The sequence below is a fragment of the Arvicola amphibius genome, chromosome 6 (assembly GCF_903992535.2).
Source record: "Arvicola amphibius chromosome 6, mArvAmp1.2, whole genome shotgun sequence".
NCBI lineage: Eukaryota > Metazoa > Chordata > Mammalia > Rodentia > Cricetidae > Arvicola > Arvicola amphibius.
The window spans coordinates 121,295,055-121,320,610 of record NC_052052.2 but is presented as its reverse complement, the minus strand read 5'-3'; the positions used below and the strand labels follow the sequence as shown (position 1 = coordinate 121,320,610).

The window sequence follows — 25,556 nt, the reverse complement described above, 5'->3', positions numbered from 1 at the left end:
ACACAGTACATTGTCTCATCTCATAGCACAGAGGTGTGCAGTGAGGGATTTGCTCACCATCCACCATCATCATCTTTGTGAATCTAGTTTGCCATATGCTAAAGACTCACTGCCAGCCCCTCTGAACTTATACACGTTATTTAGCAACAGACCAAGTACCCTCTCTCTGGGAACTGAGTCAGTACACAGTCTCAAATGCTAAACTATATTTCAAAAAGTTTTATAGCTGGCACAAAGACCAGTCATTTCAAATCCACAGCGATAGACTAGATCATTCTCACCTTTTATTCAAAACTATGTGATGAGCCAAATTACAATCAGGAGATGATGAGCAAAGAGTTGGAGCAAACGCATGAACAAAAGCCTGGTGGTTATTTTAGGCTCAGTTTTCATGTACAACAGTGAGATTTTTCACTTCAAATAAATGTTTCATCACAGAATAATATTTACCAATTATCATGCTGGGCGGGCTAGTTTTTTGTCTACTTGAAACAAGCTGATCTCATTTGGGAAGAGGAAAACTTAACTGCCTGACTTGTGAGGCGTTTTCTTGCTTGATGATTGATGTGGGAGGACCCAGTGCACTGGGGGCAGCACCATGCCTGGGCAGGTGATCTTGGGTGATATAATGTTGGATTGAGAAAACCATGAGGAGCAAGCCAGTAATCAGTTTCTTCCATGGCTACTGCTTGAGTTCCTGGTTTGGGGCACCTTCCTTGAGTTCCTGTCCTTACTTTGATGATGAGCTATGATATGAAAATGTGAGATCAAACAATCCTTTTCTCCCCAAGTTGCTTTCGGTTATGCTGCTTTATCATAGCCAGAGAAACCTTAACTAAGAAATTTATACAAGGAGGAGCATATTGCTGAGACCGACCTGACCATATGTTTTTGGGAGGACTGTGGTACCATTTGGACTTTGGGATGGAAGAGCTATTGGGTACTCAGAGCTTAATGAGCTGATGTGGAACCTGAGAACACAGTGTGCAGAGCAGCGTGGACAACGAAGGCCTGGCTTGTGACGTTTTTAGAGGAAAGTTTGAGAGTCCCTTAAAGACTCTAAGGCTGTTCGGTATTTTGAATGAATAGCAACTAACGTGGAGCCTTTGCTTTGTTGGTCCAATTGATGCTGAGCAGCTGAGGCTGAAGAATCAGCTGTGATTAAGGAGAGACCAGCATCTTTGAGACAAAATTTTCTGGGAAGTGTTTCCTCAAGTTCAGCACACAGAAGCAGTGGTCCAGAAGAGCCAAGGTTTTACCCCATGCTGGCCGCTTAACTGGTGATGGATAAAGTTTCTCAGGCTTTACTGGTTGTGGAGGCATGAAGAGGTCATGGGGAGACGTTAAGGCTTGGCCCTGTGAGAGACCACTGGTGAAGGTTCGGGTCCAGTTACAGTAGAAGCTCCAGGAATAAAGAGATCGTGGAGAAAGTCTGAGACTTGGCAGCATGTGGCAGGGTCAGAGTCCTTGAAGAGTTGGTGAAGTGCCCACTTGCAGCGGTATTTTGGAACTTTCGGTACCCTGGGGGAGGATGCCAAGAACAGCTGTTGAGTGGAGGCAGCCTGAACCTATGAGACATTGTGTGTGCTGCCCATGGTAGAGGTGGAGATATGGAGTCCTTGGAGGAGCCCAGGAAAAGGTGGAAGTCATGTTCACACTGAGCTTCTTACACTGTTGGACTTTTGTTTAGTTTTAATCTGTTGTAACTGTGCCCTGGCTTTCCCTTTCTGAAATAAGGTGGGGTTTTGTTAGTTTATTTGTTTTTTTTTTTTTTTTTTTTTTTTTTTTTTTTTTTTTTTTTTTGGTTTTTCGAGACAGGGTTTCCCTGTAGTTTCTAGAGCCTGTCCTGGATCTAGCTCTTGTAGACCAGGCTGGCCTCAAACTCAGAGATCCGCCTGCCTCTGCCTCCCGAGTGCTGGGATTAAAGGCGTGTGCCACCACCGCCCGGCTTGTTTTTTGGTTTTTTTTTGTTTTTGTTTTTGTTTTTTTAGCTTGAAGTTTTACAGACTTCAGAATTTTCGAGACAATATATTTTAGAAAGGCTTGTAACTTTGGGTTTTTAAATATTTTAAAGAAACCAACCTTCTCAATTGTATGAATTTTTGAATTGTGGGCCTTTTAAAAGTTGGGATGTTTTATATTATAATGTTAACATTAACATGACATCTTGGGGACAAATAAGAAAAGTTGTAATTGAATAGTGGTGTGTTGTGTATTGTTGATAGGTGTCAATTGTGCTAGCTAGGTTTTCTCAACTTAACACAAGATAAAGTCATTCTAGAAGAGGGAACCTCGGTTGATAAAAATGCCTCCCCCCACACCAAACTGGCCTGTGGGGAAGTCTGTGGGACATTCTCTCAATTTAATTATTGATATAGGAGATCTCAGACCACTAGAGGCTGAGCAGCCCTTGGACAGGCAGTCCTGGGTGGAAGAAGAAAGTGGGCGAGAGAGCAGAACACATGGCCTCTGCTCCACTTCCTGCTTCTAGGTTCCTGTCCTCAGTTCCTGCACTGACTTCCCTGGATGATGCAAATTGTAAGCTGAAAGAAACCCTTCCCTGCCCACGTTGCCTTTGGCCACCGTGTTTTGTTACAGCGATGCAGTTCCAGCAAAGATACCCATGGAGTTGGAAGGGGAAACCGTTTCTTTTCACAGTTGTGGTGCCTCTGGGTCTCCCCGTTATTCCATTTGCTGGTCTAGACTCCTCCCACTCTGAACAGAACACAGGTTGGCACCATTCAAACCTGAGTCAGGAAGTCTCTTTCCTTCATAACTTCATAACTAATTAGTGGGTTTCAAACATTGACACTGTACTTGAAAGCCACAGCCCAATCTTGCTGACCTAGATATCATGTCCACTTGGTGCATTCGCATCTCTCTGTCTTTATACCATCATGTGATGGTTTCACACTACAGCTTGTAGGAGGCAGTTGCGTTCTATTTCTTCCCAAGTTTTTGGCCGGATTCTCTCTCACAGATCTGTCTTTTTCCCTAAGTCAGGTGTAGAAAAGAGTGTTTAGTGCATAAATGTACTTTAAATTCATTATTTGCTGATAAAAATTAAAAATGGTTTCAGGTAACAGCAGTATGGCCAAGTAACCAGATGTTATTTGAAGAAAATAGGGATGCTTGTCTTTTTGGATTTACTAATAGGTTGAGACGTAAGTTTAGAATTGGATCAACTTCTTAAGAGTCTTCTTCCACATCTAGATAGTTACGGAAAATCCCAGTGATAGTTACCGGGGAATGACTAGGATTTTCCAGAATCTCTTTTCCCTGAGATGATGGAATAAATTAAAATACTTTATGAGCTTCAGATAAGAGAAGCCTGAACCAAGAACGGGAAATATTAGTAATTGATACTATTTTGTTTTCTGCTTCCAACTTTTTCTTCTGATTATTGGATTAAACTCATGGGGATTATATTTGGAAAGGTTTATGGAAAAAAAGGCTATTTTTTATAATTCAGTCAATATGGTAATCTTTATGTGGGGGATAGCAAAGTAGACATAAATGAATCCTGTAGCTTACAAATGGTGGTTTCGGTGTTGGGGTTAATAAAGTTGCACGCACGGAGGCCAGGGAGGTATTGGATGAACTTGCATGGATATATTGCTTTAATAGACTGATCAGGAATTGATCTAACATATGCCATCAGAAATTTTTATTTATTTATAAGTGATGATGTGTATGTCACAGATGGAGTAGCAAATGGATTCTCATTCAAGTTGTGATTGATTCATTTCTGTCTTGGTCGTTCCCAGAGAAGAGAATAGCATTTATCATTTCTGTTGTAAAATCAAACTAACTGGATGTATTAGAAACTGTAGGGAAATGATCTTAGGCAGCCATGAGGTGTGAATCATTTAATTTCAATAATGGGTAGTTTCTAAGTATTTTTCTTTAGGAGAAACAGGATTGCTGATATCATGAGAACATATTGGTGTGTCTGTTACATTGAGCCGATTGCTCCTACCATGTTTTGGCAAACGGCACAGATTCTAAAGATTTTCTCACCCTGCCCTTTTATGTAAATTTAAACTTCTTTCTCTCCTCCTTCTTTTCTTTTGTGCTTGAGCAAAAGAAAAAGTAGCTATCAGTGCTTTGACTCTGAGCTCAGAAGCCACTTCTCTTCCCTGCTAAATGGTCTCACAAGAAAGCTCCCTCAAAATCAATTCTCATATGTTTGAAAATGAAGATGATGATTATTTCCCAAGCACATTATCTCACTTTATTTTGAAATTATCTCTTACTTATACATATTGTATAAAGTTTTTCTTTTATTGTGGAGTTCATGGGCAATCAGCTATGTTCATGATCTTCAGATACTCCATATTGTGTTTCCTACAATCAAGGACCTTCTCTATTCCTTCAAGACAACCATAAATCAGACCATCAACACTGGTTCAATTTTGCCACCTGAAACCCAGGTATCTCCAGGTTTTGTTAGCTAACTTTTATGTGCTGTTTACAGCAAAAGAATGTAGTTTAAGTATGACATTGAGGTACAGAATCTCTGATTTCTTTCTGTCTAGAACAATTCTTCAGGTCTTTCTCGAAGCTTCTATGTTTAAAGATTACTGACCTGGTGTTTTGCTCACTGTTCCTCTGTTGCCTCCTAGTTATGTTCACGTTACTCAGCATGAGGTGTCTCAAAATTAATGCTATTTATATTGTACCTGTATGATCACCATAGTCATATAATGTTGTCTGTCACATTGCTTCATCATAAAGTGACATCTTTTTGCTTTATAATTAATAAGTAATTTTGTGGGAAGATATTTTTGCATTGTTTTCATTCCAATTTTTCATCAAACTATAAACTTAGTATTTGTTTCAGTAAGACTCAAAGATATCATTGTATTCCATTTGTTTTGCTTTCCCTGTTTGCCAGAGGAACCTCTTCCAGTTGGCTTTGATATTCTTTAGAACATTTCTTATTCTTTTGAGGCACAGTAAGATATTCCACAGACATCTGTATTTCCCCTGGAATAAACTGTTTCTCATGTAGTCCTGGTTACTGATACTGGAGAAAACACTTGGAAGTCCAAATCTTAGTCTAGTTGTGCTCGTTGCTCTCAGGTAGCACTGTTACCAGTCTTGCTCCGTGGAATAAACAAGGGATCTTAACACAATCACACATACATACACATCCCACATATGCACACACATGCACAGGCATACTCTCAAGTACTCATCCACAGATATGCACACATGTAAATCTTTTGCTCTAAATTTTTATCTTTATCCATGAAGGTATGTCAATGGGTCCTTTCTATTTCCAGTTCAACACAACATAGTGCATTCCCCTCTTGGCCCTGTCAAGTTTGTGGTTCCCTACTCACATACTCAATGAAGAAGACCTCATCTCCAGATGCACTGAAGACCAATTGTGCAGCTAGGGTGTTCCCTCCCCACAGTGAGGTTCAGTCCCCCAGAGAAGCCTTGCAGAAATCTACTCTTAGGCCTCCCCTGTAAAGGTATTAGTTTGTATTGTCCAAGCAGAGGAAAAAGAGAAGTTACATTTTCCCTGGATATTTGCTTTCTCTTGAATTTATCAACCTGGAATCATTGCAAGTCCATAGAGAGTGTCTGTAAGTCTTAGGGAGGTAGACTGGCATGAGCCCTGTTCTGCATGTATTGAACTTTCATTTTAAGAAGTCATAACTTGGCTTTAAGGCTTGAGCTTGACTCCTCCCTAGATCTGTGCTCCATCTCTTCATCTCCGATGACTAGTTTTGTTTGGTTTTATTGACTCAGGAAAATTAACTGTAGCATCTGGAGCCTCACAGGATAAACCATGTTTATTTGCAATGTTAATGTTTTCAAAAAAAAGATACTTTCTTGGAAGGAGTGGAGTTTGCTTCAAGAGAGTATAGAGGCCTTGGAGTTCAAGGATGGGGAAATAGAAATGATCAATAAGAAAAAGGAATAGCCAAGCAAAGCCAAAAAGAGTCAGGACTCGCTTATGAATGGGAATCAGAGGCAATCACCATACTGTTCTGAAAACGTCTTTCCAACAACTTTGAGCTGTTCCTTCATAGTTCTGACCTTACAGAAGGTGGTCAAGGACCACATGCCCAAAGATCTGGAAATATGTTAATTATCAGTTTATTCTTCCTGGAAAAAATGTGACAGTCTTATATTTCCTGATCCCAGTAAAAACTCCTGTTTCCTCCCTTCACAAATTTTTATTTTATCCATCTTGAAGGAAAAAAAAATCTCTTGAAGAATAACAGTTGAAAACTCACTTGCCCCCTTCTCTTTAAAGCATATCTTACACTAATCCCAATCTCTGTCCTGCGAGGCTCTCTCAAACACTTCAAACTGCTGTCACACAGCTCCATGGAGAATGCTCTGGGCAGGACCAGGAGCTCCAACTCCTCTTGGCTCCTCTTTCATCCTCCCTGATTCTCCTTCTCAGTACCTACCCTCCACCTAGATGTACCTCTTCTTCTTGGCCTTCAACACACTGCCTTCTTAGTGTGGCACCATGGCCAGGTTTTATGTTAGTGTTGAGATCCAAATCAAGGTCCTCATACACACAGAGTAAATACTTTTCTACGCCAGCTGCCTCCCCAGACTCCGCCTCCTCCCCTGCCTCATTTCATGCCCTTAGTCTGCTTTCCTCTTCTTGCTGTCTGCACTGTTAGTGATGGAAGGCTGGGAATCCCATCCCTTTACTTTTTGTCTAGACCCTCTGTCTTGGTGACGTCATGTAAGTCATGGTTTTAAATGTCACCTCTTCATGAGAGTTCCCCATTATGTTTCTACTTTCTGTTTAGAAATCTCCTACATCTCTACTCATGGATCTAATTGCCTAGTTGATGTCTTCTACTGGAATGTATGGTCATTCTGAACTCAACATCTCTAAAATGAGTGTTTCCTCTGCATATAAATCAAACTAACCAAAACCAAATCCAAACAAAAGAAACAAGCACATATAAACTAAAGGTCCTCCTTTATCTTAGGTACAGCAGCTCTGGTTGGTCAGCATAAACACATGACGTCACCCTTCTCTCTTGTACACTTGCCAAAGGAACATGATGTAAATCCAATTGATTATAATTTTCTTTTATTTTCTTTCTTTCTTTCTTTCTTTTTTTCTTTCTTTCTTTCTTTCTTTCTTTCTTTCTTTCTTTCTTTCTTTCTTTCTTTCTTTCTTTCTTTTTTGAGGCAGGGTTTCTCTGTAGCTTTGGAGCCTGTCCTGGAACTAGCTCTTGTGAACCAGGCTGTCCTTGAACTCACAGAGATCCACCTGTCTCTGCGTCCCAAGTGCTGGGATTAAAGATGCATGCCACTACCGCTCAGCTAATTTTTTTTCTTGGTTTTTCAAGACAGGGTTTCTCTGTATAACAGCCCTAGCTGTCCTGGAACTCGCTCTGTAGACCAGGCTGGCCTGGAACTCACACCTACCTGTGCCTCCCAACTGCTGGAATTAAAGGCATGCACCACCACTGCCTGGCTCCAACTGATTATCATTTCAAAAGATACCCAGAATCTGATCACACCTTCTCTATTTTCCTAGTCTCAACCATCACTGTCTCTTACCTGATTTTTGTGTCCTCCTGTTATACCCATACTTTTGCTCTGACCTCCTTTAGTCTATTTTCCAGCATGATAACCTAAGTGATTATGTTCAAATAAATGCTGTGTCATGCAACCCCATCTGCCTCAGCTTCAATGCCCCTATTCACAGATGTCCATGCGGGATCTGCTCCCTGGCCCCTCCACAGCCTCTCTTTGCTTTCATTGCCAGCCCATGGCCTCGGCGTGTTAATCAGTTTGGAACTTGTGTTGGCCATGCCCACTTCCCTAGAAAGCCTTTCCCCTCCAGAACCACTACACTCTCAAATGCTTCCCCGCTCAGCATCCTCATATACCCACCTCAGAGCCTTAGACAGTCAAGGTATTGTTTGTTATTTTTGTTGCTCTTGCATCATCCTTGTCTCAGCCACAGGTCAGGGCTTTCTGCATGGTCTTGCTAACACTTCAGTGTCTTAAGTAGAACCAGACTAGAATCGTTGAACCAGTCAGTAAGGGAAAGAATGCTAGTGACACTATATCCTCACGAGAGAAGGATTGAAAACAGACAAACAGAAAGACAATAATGAAAACCGTCCAAAATTTCCCACATAGCACATTTACTGCCATGCCACCTGAACATCAGAGGAGATTTCTACAATGCATACTGGATACATCCCATATCCAGTCATCACTGGCTGCTTTTCAGATGTGATACATGTGCACGCTTGCCCAAGCTTACTAGTACAATTCTGTCATCTTAGAGGCCCTGGCTTCTCTTTATTTCAGAATTCAGCCCATCATAGTCTTACAGAGACCTTCTGTAACCACCCAGCACATCCCTCCTCACGAGGCCCTCTCTATTGCATCACATGCTTCTTTCCTCAGGCTACTATTATGGTCTGTGATTGTCTTGTCAGTTAAGTTGCCTGGCCTTCATGATACCTTTATTTTCCGAAGTGAGAGGATCTGTGTTTAGTATGATATACTATTGGATCCCTGGACTAAGAAGTTCTAGGAAAAGAGTAAGTTTCAATAAATACGTATCAAGTGCAAATGTGATAAAAAATACAAACATGATATATATTGTTTGATGACTTTTTGATGTGGGATTCCCCTCTGTATGCTGTGAATACCATTGGTTAATAAAGAAACTATTTTGGGGCCTGCTTAGTGAACAGAGGTAGGCAGGGAAAACTAAACTGAATGCTGGGAGGAGGGAGGAGGGAGAGAGAAGCCATGTAGCCTCACCGGAGACAGATGCTGGAACTGTAGCTGGTAAGCCACAGCCACGCGGCAATACACAGATTAATGGAGATGGGTTAAGTTAATATGTAAGAGTTAGCCAATAAGAAGCTAGAGCTAATGGGCCAAGCAGTGATTTAAATAATATATTTTCTGTGTGATTATTTTGGGGATAAGCTGCCAGGAACTAACTGGCGGCCTCCTCACAACAACTTTCGTATTATTGGCATTATGCATGTTCATGGCAGCAAAATCTAGACAACGGTGAAAGCAAATGAAAGGAGGCTCACTCATCCATAGTATTTCAACCAGAATTCACAGCCCTGACACATGTGCTTGCCAGTGTTTTTTTCTATTCCTATGTTTACATTTTAAAAGTGAAAATGTAAGCCGGGCAGTGGTGGCCCAAGCCTTTAATCCCAGCACTCGGGAGGCAGAGGCAGGCGGATCTCCGTGAGTTCGAGACCAGCCTGGTCTACAAGAGCTAGCTCCAGGACAGGCTCTAAAGCTGCAGAGAAACCCTGTCTCGAAAAAACAAAAAAAAGTGAAAATGTAGGGCTAAGATCTAGTTCAGTTTAGAAAACCTATATTACATGTATTCAATCCCCAGCTTTATTACAAAAATGTAAAACAGAAGTATGCAATGCAGTTTTTAAATTTAAAAATTCACCATTCATGTTTCTCATGCTACCAAATGATAATCAACCACTAGCTAAAGACAGAACATAATTTACTCAGCTCATCCCTTATCATGGGACCACAACATTTCCACATTCTCTGTTTTCAACTATTATAATTGACGGTAAAATATGTAACCTTATATTTCATGCAATGTATATTAAATATTTTAAGTTTTATATTAATAAGTTCCTATTTATGAAAATAATAGAAATGGACTTGCATATTTTTAAAGTTTTCAACAAGATTTTCAGGAAAGTTATTCCCTCAAAAAGTATATGAGTGTCCAACTTGTCACATTATATCTCTAAGTAGATTAATTAAGTGTAGTGCTTTATAATACTATAAAGAATAAATAGATGGGTGATGTCACACTTTTGTGGTGTGTTGGTGTCTAGGGAGAGTAGGGTCATAACTCACTGTTGACTCTGGCAGGCTGCTGGTTTAACAAGGACATTGGTCATTTCAGTGAGTAATTCACTGATCTTATAAAGAAAAGTATTCTAATCCGTGGATAAAGCATGTCCAACTTGGTGATTCGTATAACAGATCGCCTAACATGACATCACCTTCACTTCCCTGAAGTGACTTTGGATGGATAATGATGCATAATTCCTTTTAATAATGGGCCCGAACTTGCACATACTTGTAGGGCTGGTTGTCATCTGCATGGACTCCACAGCATCTGAACCATTCACTTCATGTCTTGATGAGACACCTCTTGGATCTCCTGGAATCTCAAGTTTTACTGCCTGGAGTGTCTAAACAAGATGCTGATCAATCATGGTGTTCAGGTAGAGAAAGGAAAATTTGCCTCTGAGGAAGAATTGGGCCCCACTAGCACTATCCATCCTGGTGGAAGTGTGGAGTCCAGCGTGAGAAGATGGAAATTCCATTTCAGAAAGATCACAGTGAACCAGGAATGATCTTACAGACTCACATCCTTGGGATCAAAGAATTCCAAAGAAAGAACCTACCCCCAACCTTAACATGCTTAGAGATGCCCTCTTAGGTGCTGGGCTCTCCTACACTGTATATTTGGTGGTCATGAGAGCTCTTCCATTTCAGAACCATGTCCTCTATCTGTCCACTCTGCTACACACTCTGTGATTATGAATAGTGGTGCTTCTGCCCGCTCCAGGTCTGGTCTGTGGACTCTTAAGGCCCCAGAGCATCCATCATTATGAGATCTTAACTCTCCTTCAGGAGTTTTAGAAGGAAGTTTGGGGTCCTGCCTTCCTAACATCAGAAGGTTTCCTATTGCACAAGGCAGGCATTTAGTTAAGTTCCACTTAGTGTGTTGAAAAGAATTTAAAGTGCTTTGGTACTTTGTTATCTTTCCTCTTTCACCATCATGAATCCAGCTTAGGAAAGGTCAACTCCTTCACTCTGCATAGCACAGAGGTATTTTTGTAGTGTTATGAGTGCTCTCAGGTCTAAGGAGCTTGCTTGGTCACATTGAAAGAGAAGCATGAACCATGTTACTTCTTGTTGTTCACTGAAGTGTCTTCCATCTCTGTTTCCCCTGGATATGAACTCTGCTTTGATTCATGTTTCAGTCAGCTAAAGAATTTACTGTTACTTTTTTCATAGAGAGAGCTGTGGTTGTTTTCTTACGTCAGAGATTGCCAATGTCTGAGAGTATTTATTTGTTGCTGTTGCATACTGATAGTTATAGGTACATAAAAGTCAGAGTGTAAAAGTCACTTTGTTTAAATATTTTTATGGCATCCACAGCTCTAAAACCAAAGACTTACACACAACTAACTTTAGTTTAGTGTTTTGGTGTGTATGTGAATGTGTGTGTGCTGTGAGAGGCTAGGCAGAGGTCTTCCTTGGTCTCTCTCCTCCCTCCTTCCTTCCCTCCCTCCCTTCCTCCCTCCCTCTCTCCCTTCCTCCCTCCCTCCCTCCCTCCCTCCCTCCCTCCTTTCTTCCTTCCTTCCTTCCTTCCTTCCTTCCTTCCTTCCTTCCTTCTTTCTTTCCTGCCTTCCTTCTTTCCTTCTTTTCTATTTTTGAGGCAGCATCTGTATGCCACTGTACCTGGATCTCTCCAATTTGCCTAGATTACCTACCCAGACAGTTTTAACAGGATCCTCCTGTCTATGTTTCCCAGCATTGGGATTACAAACACTCGGTTGGGCTCAGCTCTTTAGGGCAGGTGCTGGGAATTAAACCCAGATCCTCATTCTTGTACAGCAAACATTTCACCACCTGAGCCATCTCTCCAGCCCTGAGTTTAGTTAACTTGTTTTTCTCTGGCCCACGTTTTTAAGCTTTTCCCCCACTTTATTCTTGAATTTGGTGTCTAGGTTATGTCTGCCACTATAAAAAATTTAAATCTCATTTCTCTTCCAAATTAATTTTTTTTTCAATTTTCTGGATTGACCCCAAGGGCTTGAGTATGCTAGGCAACTGCTTTACCTTTGAGTTATCCCCTGCCCCCATCTGCATACCTTCTATTTCTAGAAATTTAATCTTGTTTCCTTGTTCTTTGAATAGTCTCTTTACTTATATTTTGGTTCTCTTACATGCATTTTTAAAGTTTATTATTTTGTCTGTATCATTTTCATCCACTTAGTCATTTTTAAATTTCTGTTACCTAAATAATCCCCTTTAAATCTTCTCCTCATCATCTTTTGCTTCCTCTCCCTCGTCTCTGGATTGGCTTACACTAACACCACTGCATTTTTTAAGTATTTCATTAAATGTTCTCTTAAAGTGTGTGAGTTTCTACTTCATCCTGATGGGAAAGGATACTTACCTACTTAAAAGAGAAAGGGTGACTGCTAGCCCAGCCTCAAACTCCTTCCTACCCCCCATATCATATAACTATAGAAAACACCATGCCTCATGGCAACATGGGCTCTCAGTAATAATGAGGGCCATTCCTTTGAGTATCTGTAACTAGCTTGAACTATTGCCTCAAGGAAAAAATGCTTTGTCTCCCATCAGATGAAAGAATATTTGTACATGTTGCCAGTATCCATCAAGCTAAAATTTTGGAAGAGAAAGCATTTCAATTTCTTGAGCTTTTTTTTTCTCTTTTGAACTGGTGTCCAAGTACTGAAGGTCTGTCACCTGCGGCTTCTTACATTACACACATAAATTACACTTTGATTTAACTTTACCTCAGACTGCATTCTTAAGTAATCTAGTTCTCTTTTAGTCGTATATGATTGGCAGAAAGTCCACAGTGAATTTTGCAAGTGTTTTTCTCCTTTGTGTCTAGTAATTACTGTAGGGTGTAACTCACACTTCGTGTATGCCAGAATGCAAGTGGCTGTAGCTCAGATTTTCCTCCTGAGAGTCAGAAGATTACTAATCTATTATATTGCAGGTTAAACAATCCAAGATTTGACCAATATCTTCCATAAAAGCCAAAGATCTTTTGTAATCAAAATATAATATCAGTGCACTCCCTTGTCTGTAATTTAGTGTGTCTGAGATGATCACATATTTCTGAGTAGATGAGGAATCACTGCTTTCATTGTGGAGACTAGAATAGGACATAGCATTAGAGAATGGGAATAAGTTTGATAGATGAGCAGACTTTGAGTCTAATCCTGACCCTGGTATTCACTATTGAGTTTTAATGTAAAATGCACACTTTAAATTTTATTTATTTATTTATTTAATTTTCTCATATAATACATCCTGATTACAGCCTTCCTTCCTCCCAGTTTCCTCTGACCTTGCCTCTCCACAAGATCCACAACTTCCCCATTTCCCTTCAGAAAGGAGCAGACCTCCCAGTGATATCAACCAACCTTGTCATAACAAGATGCAATAAGACTAGGCACAGACCCTCATATTAATGCTCAAGGAGACAACCCAGGAGGATGAAAAAGGTCCCACAAACAGGCAAAAGAGTCAGGGATACTCCCACTCTCTTTGTTAAAAGTCCAACAAAAACCCCAAGCTAAACCACAGTATGTATGTAGAGGACCTTGTAATGAGTCTTTTTCTGTCCTGTCATTCAGCTCCCCAATAATGACATGGAGACTTTTTATTAATTAAGAAATCTCAGCCCATAGCTTAGGTTTGTTCTATTAATTTACATTTTACCCTGAAACTTGTTACCCATCTTTCATTTCGTATGTCCAACTTCTTCTGTTTCATTGGTGTCTCCCCTGCATCTCTCTTATCTCCTCCTACTTCCTTTCTCTGCCCAGAAGTCCCACCTATACCTCCTGCCTAACTGTTAACTCTTCAGCTCTTTATTCAACCAACCACAGCAATAGATCTTCACACAGTGTACAATTATTCCACAACATTTCCTCCTTTGTGTCTAAACAAAAAGGAGAGGTTTTAACTCTAACAGCATAAAGCTATATACAATAAGAGCACATGTCAGGTGAAAAGTATACTCACAATGCCTAGTCCATTTGTATTTGGCACATTCAGAGAATATGTCTTATTTATCATATCTTAATGAGTACAAAGTTTTCTACCTAAACCATTTTTAGTATATCTTGTATTATCATCCTAAAAGTATCTTTTTAGACCTAAAAACATCTTCTTAGATAAACACCTTAAACTTTTATGTTTTTCAACCATATAAACTTTGCATCTCTTATGTAATTTTTTTAATTTCATAACAAGGAAAACTATAACTATAACTATCTCATTTTCAACTCCATCAGAGATCTGAGAAGGATATAATATTACCCGAGTAAATAGGAAGTGCAGAGCAAACAACTTTCAAAACTATAGAAACAACAGAGACAGCTGGCTGCCTGAACAATCACCTGGGGTTCCTCTGAACACTGAACACTGAAGAATTAATCTTTGACTTATGGGCCTAGAATATCTCATAGACTTTTCTGTGAAGCAGCAATTTTGAAGGACTGTTCTCCCTTGGCAAAGTTTGACAGTTGCCTTCTTTTGTGTCCTTCTTTTCCAGATTGCAGGTTCAATTCCAGATCAATAGTTGAGCAAGGCGGTTTCTTGCCCAGTGGCTAACTTTGCCTTAATAAAGCAGACTCCATATGGATATTCTTTGATTTCCATCATCCTTCCTATGGTAAATTTGTGCTGTGAGAAGCAGACATATCTCACTGTCATCAAAAGTTTTATGTTAGTTAAACATGTTAAATGTCATATTCTATGGGTCTTTGAAAGGTTTGGAGACTATCAACCATTTAAAACATATCTCTGTTTGACCTTAAAAACATACCTAGCATGACTATAAGTTTGATTATTATAGATGACTAACTATTTATCTTTATTTATTAATTATCTTAAATAGTTTGTAATAATAACTTTCAAGGACTAGAAATTTGCATTGTTAAATAAGATGCATAGGTATAATACCTTAAACAAAAATAGAAACATACATGCAATATAACAAAAATAACCTTAAATTTGTATCAGTAAACAAAATATCTTAAATAAGAGTAGAAAACAATATAGAGTATGTTCAAACAAAAATTACCTTAAATTTGTATCAATTTGTATCAGTTTTCTCAAAATTCTGCATCCAGAACAACTTCAAAGCTACTACAAAAATCCATTCCAATGTAAAATATTTGAGACTAGTAGTTGTTCAAAAGTAGACTCAATGATCCATCTTTTTATCCCACCAATTCTATACTTCTTTTCCTTCAGAAAGAGGTCCCTGAATCTAATCTCCATTTTTCAGCTTTTTTTTTCTGACCACAACTGATAACAACTTGTAACGAACCCATCTAAACAATGATAAACCATAAACCACCCCACCTCTTGGGAATGAGGACATCATGTTCTCCAGACTGCTTCCTATTATCTGGCAGCAGCATCACCTTTAGGGGACCCTGAGAAAATTGAGATAATGGTTAAGTACTGGAAGAGGTAGCTTTATTATTTTTTTGTTTGGTCTACGTGTGATGAGAACATGGAGAGCTTATCTGGAGTCTTGGCTGAAGATCTGTGAGGCTGGACCATCTCAGCTAGCAGCTTTGAAGTTGTTCTGGATGCAGAATTTTGAGAAAACTGCAACAGAGGAATTCTGAGGCTGAATCACCTGGGCTATTTGTCTTTATTGGTGTCTAGTTATTTTTTTCTGAAAAACATAAAATTTTAAAAGATAGATTTATATATATATAATATTAACACATGTATGGAATATGTAATGTGCACAAGTCAGTTAAAGATGATTTTTTTGTTCTATGTTTGAGCTGGTTAAAGGCATTTGTCAACTTCATAAGTCCATTTGGACTGCTTAACCAAACTGTCATGAGGACTCTCTAACCAACAAGATGTATTATGTCTCATTCAGTCTCAGAGCTGTTTTCATAGTAGAGGGGTCAGCATATATATTACCTGTCCTTTAATCTTTATTGTTTTTTTTGTATCTGTAACCAAGATTTTCACGTGGTTCTCCCAATAACATATGCTGTTTATTACTTTTGAAGATTGCCATAACTTTTTGTTTCCTGTGGAAACAAAAAAATAACCTCTTCCTCCAAATAACACATTTTGAAGTCAAGGTATTTTTAAAATATAGGCTGGTTTAAGTTTCCATAATCCAATGTCTCTCAGCAGCTATTGTTATTTTTGTACATTTACATTTAAATATTTCAAAGTCAATAAAACATAATACAGGATCCATACTCTCTCTGTATTTCCCATCTTTACATGGCTTTTTAATATTATTTTACTCTTTTTGAATACTTTATTTTATTATTTTAAAAATATTTTTCTATGACTGTCTATGCCCACTCCTCCCTCCATTTTTAAGACATCTAAACACATTTTTAAACATACTGTGCTTTTAAGAGGATTTCTGTGTCTGGACTGTATTTTGATGCATCTTCAGCCTTGCATTTTCTGAATGTGGGAGACAAATCTTAAACTGCCGTAACACTCTCTCCACGACTCAGCTTAGCACATGGTGCTGGAGCATGGTGCTGTCTCTAGCATGCAGGCAGTGCCTAGGAGCTGTATCTCTGTGTGCTGCTGAGCACTGGCCTGCCTCAGAGACTTCAGAACTATGAATTCAAACCTGGTTCCTTGTCCATTACTTCTCTTAGCTTTCTCAGGCTCTATGTTTAGTTATTCAAGTCTTCATATTGGATGCCATATGTAGCTGGATTTTTCTTTGGGCCACCAGCTCACAAATAAAAACATGGAGACATTATTAATTATGCAAGTTTAACCTTAGCTAAGGCTTGTTTTAAACTAGCTCTGAAAACTTAAATCAACCCATTTCTATTCATCAATGAGTTCTGTCATGTACTGTCCACCCTGTCTTTTCCATGCATCCTGGGGTCTCTCTTGCAAACCTAGATTTCTCCTCCTCTCTCTCTGCCTGTACATCCGAACTATACCTCTTGCCTAGTTATTGGCCGTACAACTCTTTATTAAAACAATCACAGCTATATATCTTCACATAGTGTGAAAATATCCACAACAGGACCTGGTGCAGACCCATTCAGGCTCTTTAGTCTCTGTGCCCCATGAGCCCTCCTTAGTTGACTCGATGGGCCATCTTCTTGTAAAACCTCTGACTTCTATAATCTATCCTCTCCATCTTCTGTAAGGATCCGTTCGTGCCACCGAATGTTTGACTGTGGATCCAGAGAAGTTAGATGAAGAGGAGAGGTTTAGGTAGGAGGTATATATCTTCCTGGGAAGGGGAGATAGAATAGATTTTTGTGGATGGACTTGGGACAGGGGACACGAGAACAGGAAGTATCAGGTAGGGGAGGGAAGTATGAGCAAGATAGTACAGGGAGAGTTAAATGAAATAGGTGGGAATTTAGGAGGCAATGTGGAAACCTAGTGCAGTGGAAGCATCCTAGGATTTAGGAGATTGACCCTAGCAAGGACTCCTATGAATGGAGAAAAAGGAACCTGTACCAGCCTTCTGTGACTAGGCTAGACTTCCACTGATGGTATTGGTAAACTAACCCAACCACAAAATCTATGACCCACAATCTGCCCTGCCTGCAAGATGTGCTGGTGACTCAGACCTGGTGGGAGTGCCCAGCTGATCTCATCTGAGGCCCACACCACAAGAAGGAGCCCATGCCGACACTGCCTAAATGGCCAGCATCCAGAGGCGGGATGGCTCAGATACCTAGGGTAGAAACAAACACACTCACAGAAAAGTCAGTGAAATGACTCCTGATGGTATTCTGCTACATTCATAGGATCAGTGCCTAGCCCAGTTATCGTCAGCAGGCTTCCTCCAGCAGCTGATGGGAGCAGATACAGAAACACACATATTTTAATACATTTATAAAGATAAAATTGCTAGTGACAGCCAGCCAGCTGATCTGTCAATCTGTAGGCTTCACCTCAAGTCATTTCCCCTTCTCCTGAGTACCCCAATTCAAGCTAGAAAATAATTTCCTTTTTATCTCTTCAAGTAGTAGCTAGTTATGTCAGCTCACTCTCGGGCTAGACTTCAATATTTTAGATTCTAAGATTAGCCAAGTACTTGAACCTTGATCATTCTACAAGGGAAGACTCTCTGCAGCTTTCATAAGGGTCCATAAACAGTGTTTGTGATGTAGGGTTATTAACTGCCCCAATAGTGATAATCAACTGGTGTCAGAAAAGCTGACACCAGGAGAGATTTGCAGTTAAGAACCATGGTTATGACACATGTTCCTAAGTTTCACGTAAAAACTTCTTCTAAACCCTAAGCTTTCCTGTCTGTTGTTATGCCCTTTCCAGAATGTTGTCTCAGAGCTGCCAGCTGGCACACTGACTTACAAGCCCCATTTCTGTATCCGACCACAGTCAAACACAAGAAGGACATAAAGTAGAATTTGACAGGCACTCTCTTTTTTTCTGAGAGAAAGAGTCAGTATTTCTTCCTTTATAGGTTTTCCCTAAGGTCTTTGGCCAGAGCCCAAATGGCAACAAAGAATAAATTATGCAATTCCCTCTGCTTCTAGTTTGAGGAAAGATGAGAGGAAGGAGCAGAAATGCCTGTTGTACTTCTTATGAAGATATTTGCCATAGCAGTCAGGAATTTTCCCCCCAACCCTCAACCCCACCCACACCAATTAACCCTCTTTGCCACATTGTAAGTTATTTACCTGTACATGTTAGAAGAATGATTTCTTTGTTGGGTGTTAGCTAGTGACAGTATACACAAATCTCGTATTTTTTCAACAGAGCAATGATGGCCGACACTTGTACAACCATTGAATGTCCATTGTTTCCATAATCTTCATTAAAACACGTTGAGATTCAAATTTTTGGAACACTCAGATATTAGAAATGAGGAGGCTAAAATTGTAACCAGACAACCAAGGGTTAGTAAATGGTGTTTCTTGGCTCCATGCCTAAGCTTTCTGCAAGGCCTTTCACTTTGTTCAAAAGCCTTACACCAAAGGAAAACATTAGCGAGTTTTCTCCCTCCTCATGACAGGATAACCTTCTAATACACACTTGGGTGCAGAGACATGTGTAAGCTTCTACATCCAGTTCAAAACTCTAAGACCCATTTGGGAGAAGCAGTAACATTTTATAAAAGGAGATGTTCTTATGATCCAGCAATCTTTCTGTATTCCCATTAGAGGTATTTAAAACAAGAAGGTAAAACAAATTATAACCTCCAAAGTGTAGTTAGCACTAGTGATATCAGCTATGGGAATCATTTAAATGACAGTGAATTAAGAACCAGTTCGTGGATTATATTCAAGATAAATGGGAGTCTATCTATCTATCTATCTATATATATATATGTATATATATATGTAGTATATATATACGTATATATATATGTAGTACTACTGTTGATCAAAATTCCTAACTAGCTAATAGAGTACAATAGTACATTAAAAATATAACATAATCAAGAGATATTTATCAGAGGGATGCAATCATAGTTTCTTTTTTGAAAAGCGCGACACATTTAAGACAAGATACACATGAAAATACTCTTAGTCTGATGGAAAAGCAGTTGACCAAATTCAATAAACAGGATTGGTAGAAAGTATTTTGTAGGGAATAATGACAGTTTTTTTTTTTTATCGTGACACATAAAACCCATGTGTTTTAGCACTGAGGCCATAGTCTTTCTCCCACTTAGCCAAGGACAAGGAAAAACACCCATCACCTCTCCTCTCCTCTGAGTAATAATGCTGGCTTTATAGACAGCAAAGCCAGAGAAAATGCTTAGAGGATGAGGGTTAGTAAAGGGAAATGAAGAGATACATTATTCAAAGAAATTCTTGTAGTCGGTTTTGAAAAAGAAATCAAAACTGAAATTAAGCAATAAGAGAATTCAGTAAGATGGTTGAGTATAAATTTAACAATAAAAACCTGTCATCTTAGCTGGATGGTGATTGCCCATGCCTTTAATCTCCTGCACTCAGGAGGCAGAGTCAGGTGGATCTCTGTGAGTTTGAGGCCAGCTTGGTCTACAAAGCAAGTTTTAGGATAGCCAGGGCTGATACACAGAGAAACCATTTCTCAAACAAAAAACCATATATATGTATGTATAAATATACATACATATATGTATATATACATATATATGTATACATGTGTGTTGTATACATTGTATATATATATATTTGTGTGTGTGTGTATATATATACACACACAATGACATGTTATAAACTAACAGGCAAGGGAACATTCCATTTATTCTAGCAACAGATAAAAAGGAATTAAAGGAAAAATGAATGACTTGTTAGGGAAAATTTTTAAATTACTAAATCATAAATATCAAAAGTGAGCATATGTATTTGGAAAGGATAGGATGAATTTACATAGTAAGGTATTATTCATTTAACAGCAATCTGTATGTTTAAGTCAAGCAAGATAAAAATGCCAGCAGCTGAGGGTTGGTTGATTCGAGCTAAACAGTTCATTCTTACCTCATTTGGAAAAGTTAGATTCCACATATCCATCAAAACTCTGACAAAGAAGAAAGCAATAGCTGATGTCTACTATGAGTTTTCTAAATAAACCAGTGTGGTTCTGGTGAACAGGCTTGCTATCCAGCAGGCTAGAAGGAAAAGCCCTGAAGTAGATCCAGGTACAGCTGGAGACTGAGTCCATGGTGGTCCATCTCCCATCGCCAGGAAAAGATAGACTGTTCAACGATGCTGTTGGAGCAACTGTAACATAAAAAGCTTAGTTTTTAGATATTACACCATATATAAGAATAAACTGCAATTTGGTTTAAAGTTATAAATATAAGGGAAAAAACCAGAGAGCATGGAGTCATCCCTTCATAAACATGAGGTCAGGGATAGTTTTTAAGGAGTGAAAAGAATTCAGAAACAATAAAAGAACTTACTTAAATTGTAAAAATTCTTTCCATTGTAAAACTATAGCCAAGAATATCTATAATTTAGGCACAAAAGGCAAAGTAATAAACAGACAGACAAACAGAAAACTGGAGATAAAAAATCCCCAAACTTGACAGCAGGCTTGTTTTTCACAAGAAAACAAAGGGCGATGTTTTGACAGGTGTAAGTTTGTTCAGCTGCTCTGTATGAGTAAAAACCTTCCCGCTCATCAGAAGGGCAGAGCCTGGGATGATGAGGAGTCTGCCTTCTGTGCTGTGTTGCCTTGATCAGGGTCTGAGCTCCTAGACTATGCACTGTGTAAGTTTTCTGAAGCACTATCCTTTAGGTTTGTGTCGTCTTTTGTAAGGACATTATACATTTTTAAGATCTACAAAATAGCCTTGGGATTCTGATTCCCTGACTTATCAGATGGGCACAAGTACAAGTTTGGCAGCATCCTCTTTTGGCAGGACTGTAAAGAAAGCAGGCACTCAGGAGAGAAATCTGGTAATGTTTAAAACAACCACTCATGGTCTTACCTTCTGACCCGGGTGTTCTGTTTCAGATGACGTTGCATCTCCCAAACAGCAGCGAGCCAAGTGGTGCTTTTGTCTGTGTAAGAATGGGAAAGAAACAGAAAATAAAATGGAAGCTGATGAAAAGTGTTATCTGTAGGGATGTGAAGGAGAGAGATTGAAATAGAAAAGAGATTTCCCTCGGAAGGCTTCTCTAGAGCAGTCTGAGTTTCAAAACATGACATTTTATCAAGTTTAAATAACAAAATTAAACCAAAAGAGAAGAGTATAGAGTCCCTAAATTTAGAAGAAACTGAAATAAAGGAAGCTAATGGCTATTAATCTAGAAGCGTAATCCACAGGGAGTCGGCTTATTCTGTGTGAACATTTTTAGCATAGTATCGATTTCAAGGCCCCCAAAATTCCAGTCTAAGGACAAAATTTCTGTGATGAAAATTCCAACTCTATTCCACATTTTTGTTTTTATAATAGTTTGATTATAGTATAAGGCACATACACCGATTTGTTAATAATTCTGGATACATGACTTTTTGATAGAAAAGATAAATGTAAAAGCAGTAATGAAAATCTACAATATTAAGTTTCAACTGGAAATAGCAATATGTTTTTATGATTTTGTCAGCATAAGAAGCTCTTATAGCTGAAAGGCCACGCCAGCAATGATGTCTGTTGCCTCACGCTGATTTCTAGGTTGCTTCACATCAAGTCTGACCAGAATTTCCACAGCGAGCCTGGGATATCTCCTATCTCAGAACGTCATCAAGTGTTGGAAGTTCAACGGGGTCAGTGTGAGCAGACACTGCCTGGAATGACTTCTCAGTGACTGAGCAGGAGATGGTGCTTGATACACTTAGCATATGGAGCCTTGAGAGTACTTTTATCCTGCAAGGATTATATAGCATAGGCAACTGTCATTTATTCTGCCCTTGGTCTTATTATACCAACTTTTCATGAAATAATTGACCTAGGAAATGATTTTTACCTAAAATTTCTAGGTGAAGGCTACCAAGGTACTACAACAGCTAAAGGCATTTATTTGCCACCAAGCCTGACTACTTGCTTTTTCTCACTGGAAGCTTCTCACGGAGTGCCAACTCCAGCAAGTTGTCCTCTGACCTCTGTAGGAACATGGACTTGTATGTGCAAACTACCTAGCTAGCCCTCTTTCTCTTTCCCTCCCTCATTCCCTCCCTCCCTCCTTCCATCTCTCTTTCTCTCTCTCTGTCTCTCCTGTGTGTGTATGTGTGTGTGTGTCTCACACACACACACACACACACACCTCACATACATGCACACATGCATGCTGCACCTGAGCAATAAATAAGATAAATACATCTAAAAATTGTTAAAGCACCTAATGGGCAATAAAATTTAAAACCAACACTGGATAAGGACATTCTCAGCATCACAAAATATAATTCCACATTGATGGCTAATTTCTCATGGAGACATCTGTGTTATCGCCTATCTTGGTGATCAAAGTCGGCAACTGAAGAGTGAGAAACTGGATCACTTATTTCCTGACATGTTAATGCTGGAAGCACACGCTTCGCCACTCACATGTTCCTTCCTAACCTCTTGAGCCAAACTCTCATCAAACCTTAGACACAATGTCATTTGTGGGGGTGACAGAAACTAGAGGCACAAATTTGATGATGCCCAAGGGAGCTGTCCAGGGAATCCAGAAAAGAGATGCAGTAAGCCCTGGCATGGGTGGCAAGGTCTCTATGGGAAATATGAATGCTAGGGTGGATTTGGGGGTTGATGGCAGTGGTCTTAAGAAGGCATCCCCATACACACCATGATGAGTCCTTCAGGAGACAGTTAGCACTGCTTGCCCACTACAGGCCTCGCAAAACATAGAACGAGGCTAAGAGTGGGGGGAACAATTCAGCTGTGTCTCTGAGAGTGCACAGCAGAGTGCTTCTTGGGTGGCCACCTGGTCATTCAAAGCACCATAGGTTATGATTTGCTTATGGACACAGGTTCTTATGTTTAGTCATGGACTTTGCTCTCAAATCTCTTGTTGACATTTCTAAATTTAGTCAATGAATGTTTAGGTTCTCCTGTGTTGGAGTCTTAACTGACTGTGAGATAGTATTGGCATTCCAACCCCACACTGCAAAAAGCTAACCATTCTATGTGGACCCTACATGCATATCATAATAAAGAGATTGGCTCCATTTAAAGCAATGTTTATGTGTGTGGTGAAAGTGTAGTGGTTTTGCACATGTGTGTATGCATTTGTTAGTATAAGCATGTACATGTGGATGGGTGTGGTCATACATATGGAGGCCAGAAGTGGACCCTGGGTACCTTTCTTTGGCCACTCTTCACATTGTTTTGAGACCAGGTCTGTCACTGAACCTGAAATTCATTGACTTGGCTATGCTGGTTGGGCAATTAGTTCAGAGACCCGTCTCTCTTGTCTGCATCACCCAGTGCTAGAGTTGCAGGAATCTGTTATCATGTCCAGTTTTATTTGGATGCTGGGGATAAAAACTCAAGTCCATGCTCATACAACAGGCTCTTTGACCACTCAGCCACCTCTCTAGCCCCACATTAGCTCCTTTTATAAATAGTATCTTACAAATGCATATTTTTTCTTTCCATAGCCACTCCTACCTTTAAATGCATGTAATCTTTTCATTCATTGTTTGTTTTACCCTTGTAAGCTTGTTCGTAACTTTTCTGGGATATATGTATCCTGAAATAGGCAGGATATGTGTAAATATATAAAATGAGATCATGATCGTATTTCTGTACCACCTCATAGAAACTCCAAGTGTAGTGCTAATAGTGATACTGTTTTGACAAAATAGATATCATTATTGATAATGCCTTATTGTGAAACAAATAATTTTGTTTGCAGAATTTGATTAAAAAGCACGCATCCTAAATGAGCATGTTTTGTGGTGCCTAAGGTGCATTCAGTAGAGGTCATTAGTTGGCCACCCATTTTCCTTGTGGTGCTGGAATTGAACCCATGCCAAGAGGGTCTCTGCCATAGCTGGCAGTCTCCTTTCACTTTTGAAATACATCCTCTAAGGTCGTTTTCTCACGTCCCATTCTGCTCAAGCAGCACTAGTATCCTGAGTTTTGAACTGACCATGGCCCAGAGGCTTTACAAAATACCAAGACTGCTTATCTTTAAGAGATACAACACAGCATACCTAGAGACTTCTGGCTCAGATATAGATGTAAGACTCAGGATACCTTCCTCTCACCATGCACCTTCAGTGCATAAAGTTCCTAGAGGAGATAGAAAGCAGGTAAGCAAGCTTGCTTTATGAGGCCTTTACTCTGGAGGTTCCTTGACTTTTGTCCTTAATGGCCCAGGCTCCTCAGGCTACACACAAAGTGCCTTCTGTCAACAGAACAATTAACTGTGAAGGTTTTCGAGGCAGTGAGTGTAGGAGCTTGATCTACATGTCTGCAGCGAGTGCTGTCTTATGGGATATTTCTTTAATTCCTTTATTTAATGCTCCAGGATACCAACGAAAGGGAAGTCATCCTTTGTCTGACTAAACAAATTATCATAAGCAGCTGTGAAACCCACATGTCTTCCTCATGTTGGTGACCTAAGCCTGGGGTCTAGCATGTAGTTGTTCACTGACAAGAATTCACCTCATGAACTGTCAAGTTTAACTTCTAAATTTTATTTTTTTCCACAGTTGGGTGTTTGATGAGAATAAAGTCAATAGAGAACAAATGATTTACAATCATTTTAAAGTAATTTATATAATAATTTATATCAAAAGCCTTTTGAATCTGTGCTTATGAAAGCCATGATGGTTTTTAAATATAAAAGCCCTTAACTGTTTTTCTTTTAATCCACATTTCAGATTATTTGAATACATTTTGCTCTATAAGGATGGAGTGATGTTTCAGATTGAACAAGCCACCAAACAGTGTGCAAAGATCTCCTTGACAGAACCCTGGGACCCTCTTGACATTCCCCAGAATTCTACCTTTGAAGATCAGTACTCCATTGGGGGCCCACAGGAGCAGATCACAGTCCAGGAGTGGTCTGACAGAAAGACAGCCAGATCCTGTAAGGATGGAAGAATTTATGTACTTCATTTTAGGGTGTATGTTGGGGGCATATTGTCTTCTTCTAAGTCCCTTCAGCAAGGTAGTTGTTAGGGAACTTGCATACTTAGATGAGTTTTAAAGCCCACCTAAGTCCTCTTGTGTAGTTTGCAACTATGTGTAACTGCTTTCTTCGTGGGTTATTGGAACACCTCTATCTTCTAGCATTATTTTCATGTCTCTGGCACTTTGAAATTTATGGCCTCACCCTTTGCTGTAGACTTTTCATGGTCTCCATGAC

General features: G+C 39.5%; 1 protein-coding gene across 1 annotated transcript in view; it reads left to right on the top strand.

Moving 5' to 3' along the window:
* Epdr1 (ependymin related 1) overlaps window positions 1-25,556 on the top strand; it is a 30,839-nt gene that overhangs the window by 3,358 nt on the left and 1,925 nt on the right. Inside the window, exon 2 of the mRNA XM_038335196.1 lies at window positions 25,069-25,277. Coding sequence (XP_038191124.1) covers window positions 25,069-25,277 — 209 coding nt within the window. The remainder of the gene's footprint in view (window positions 1-25,068; window positions 25,278-25,556) is intronic.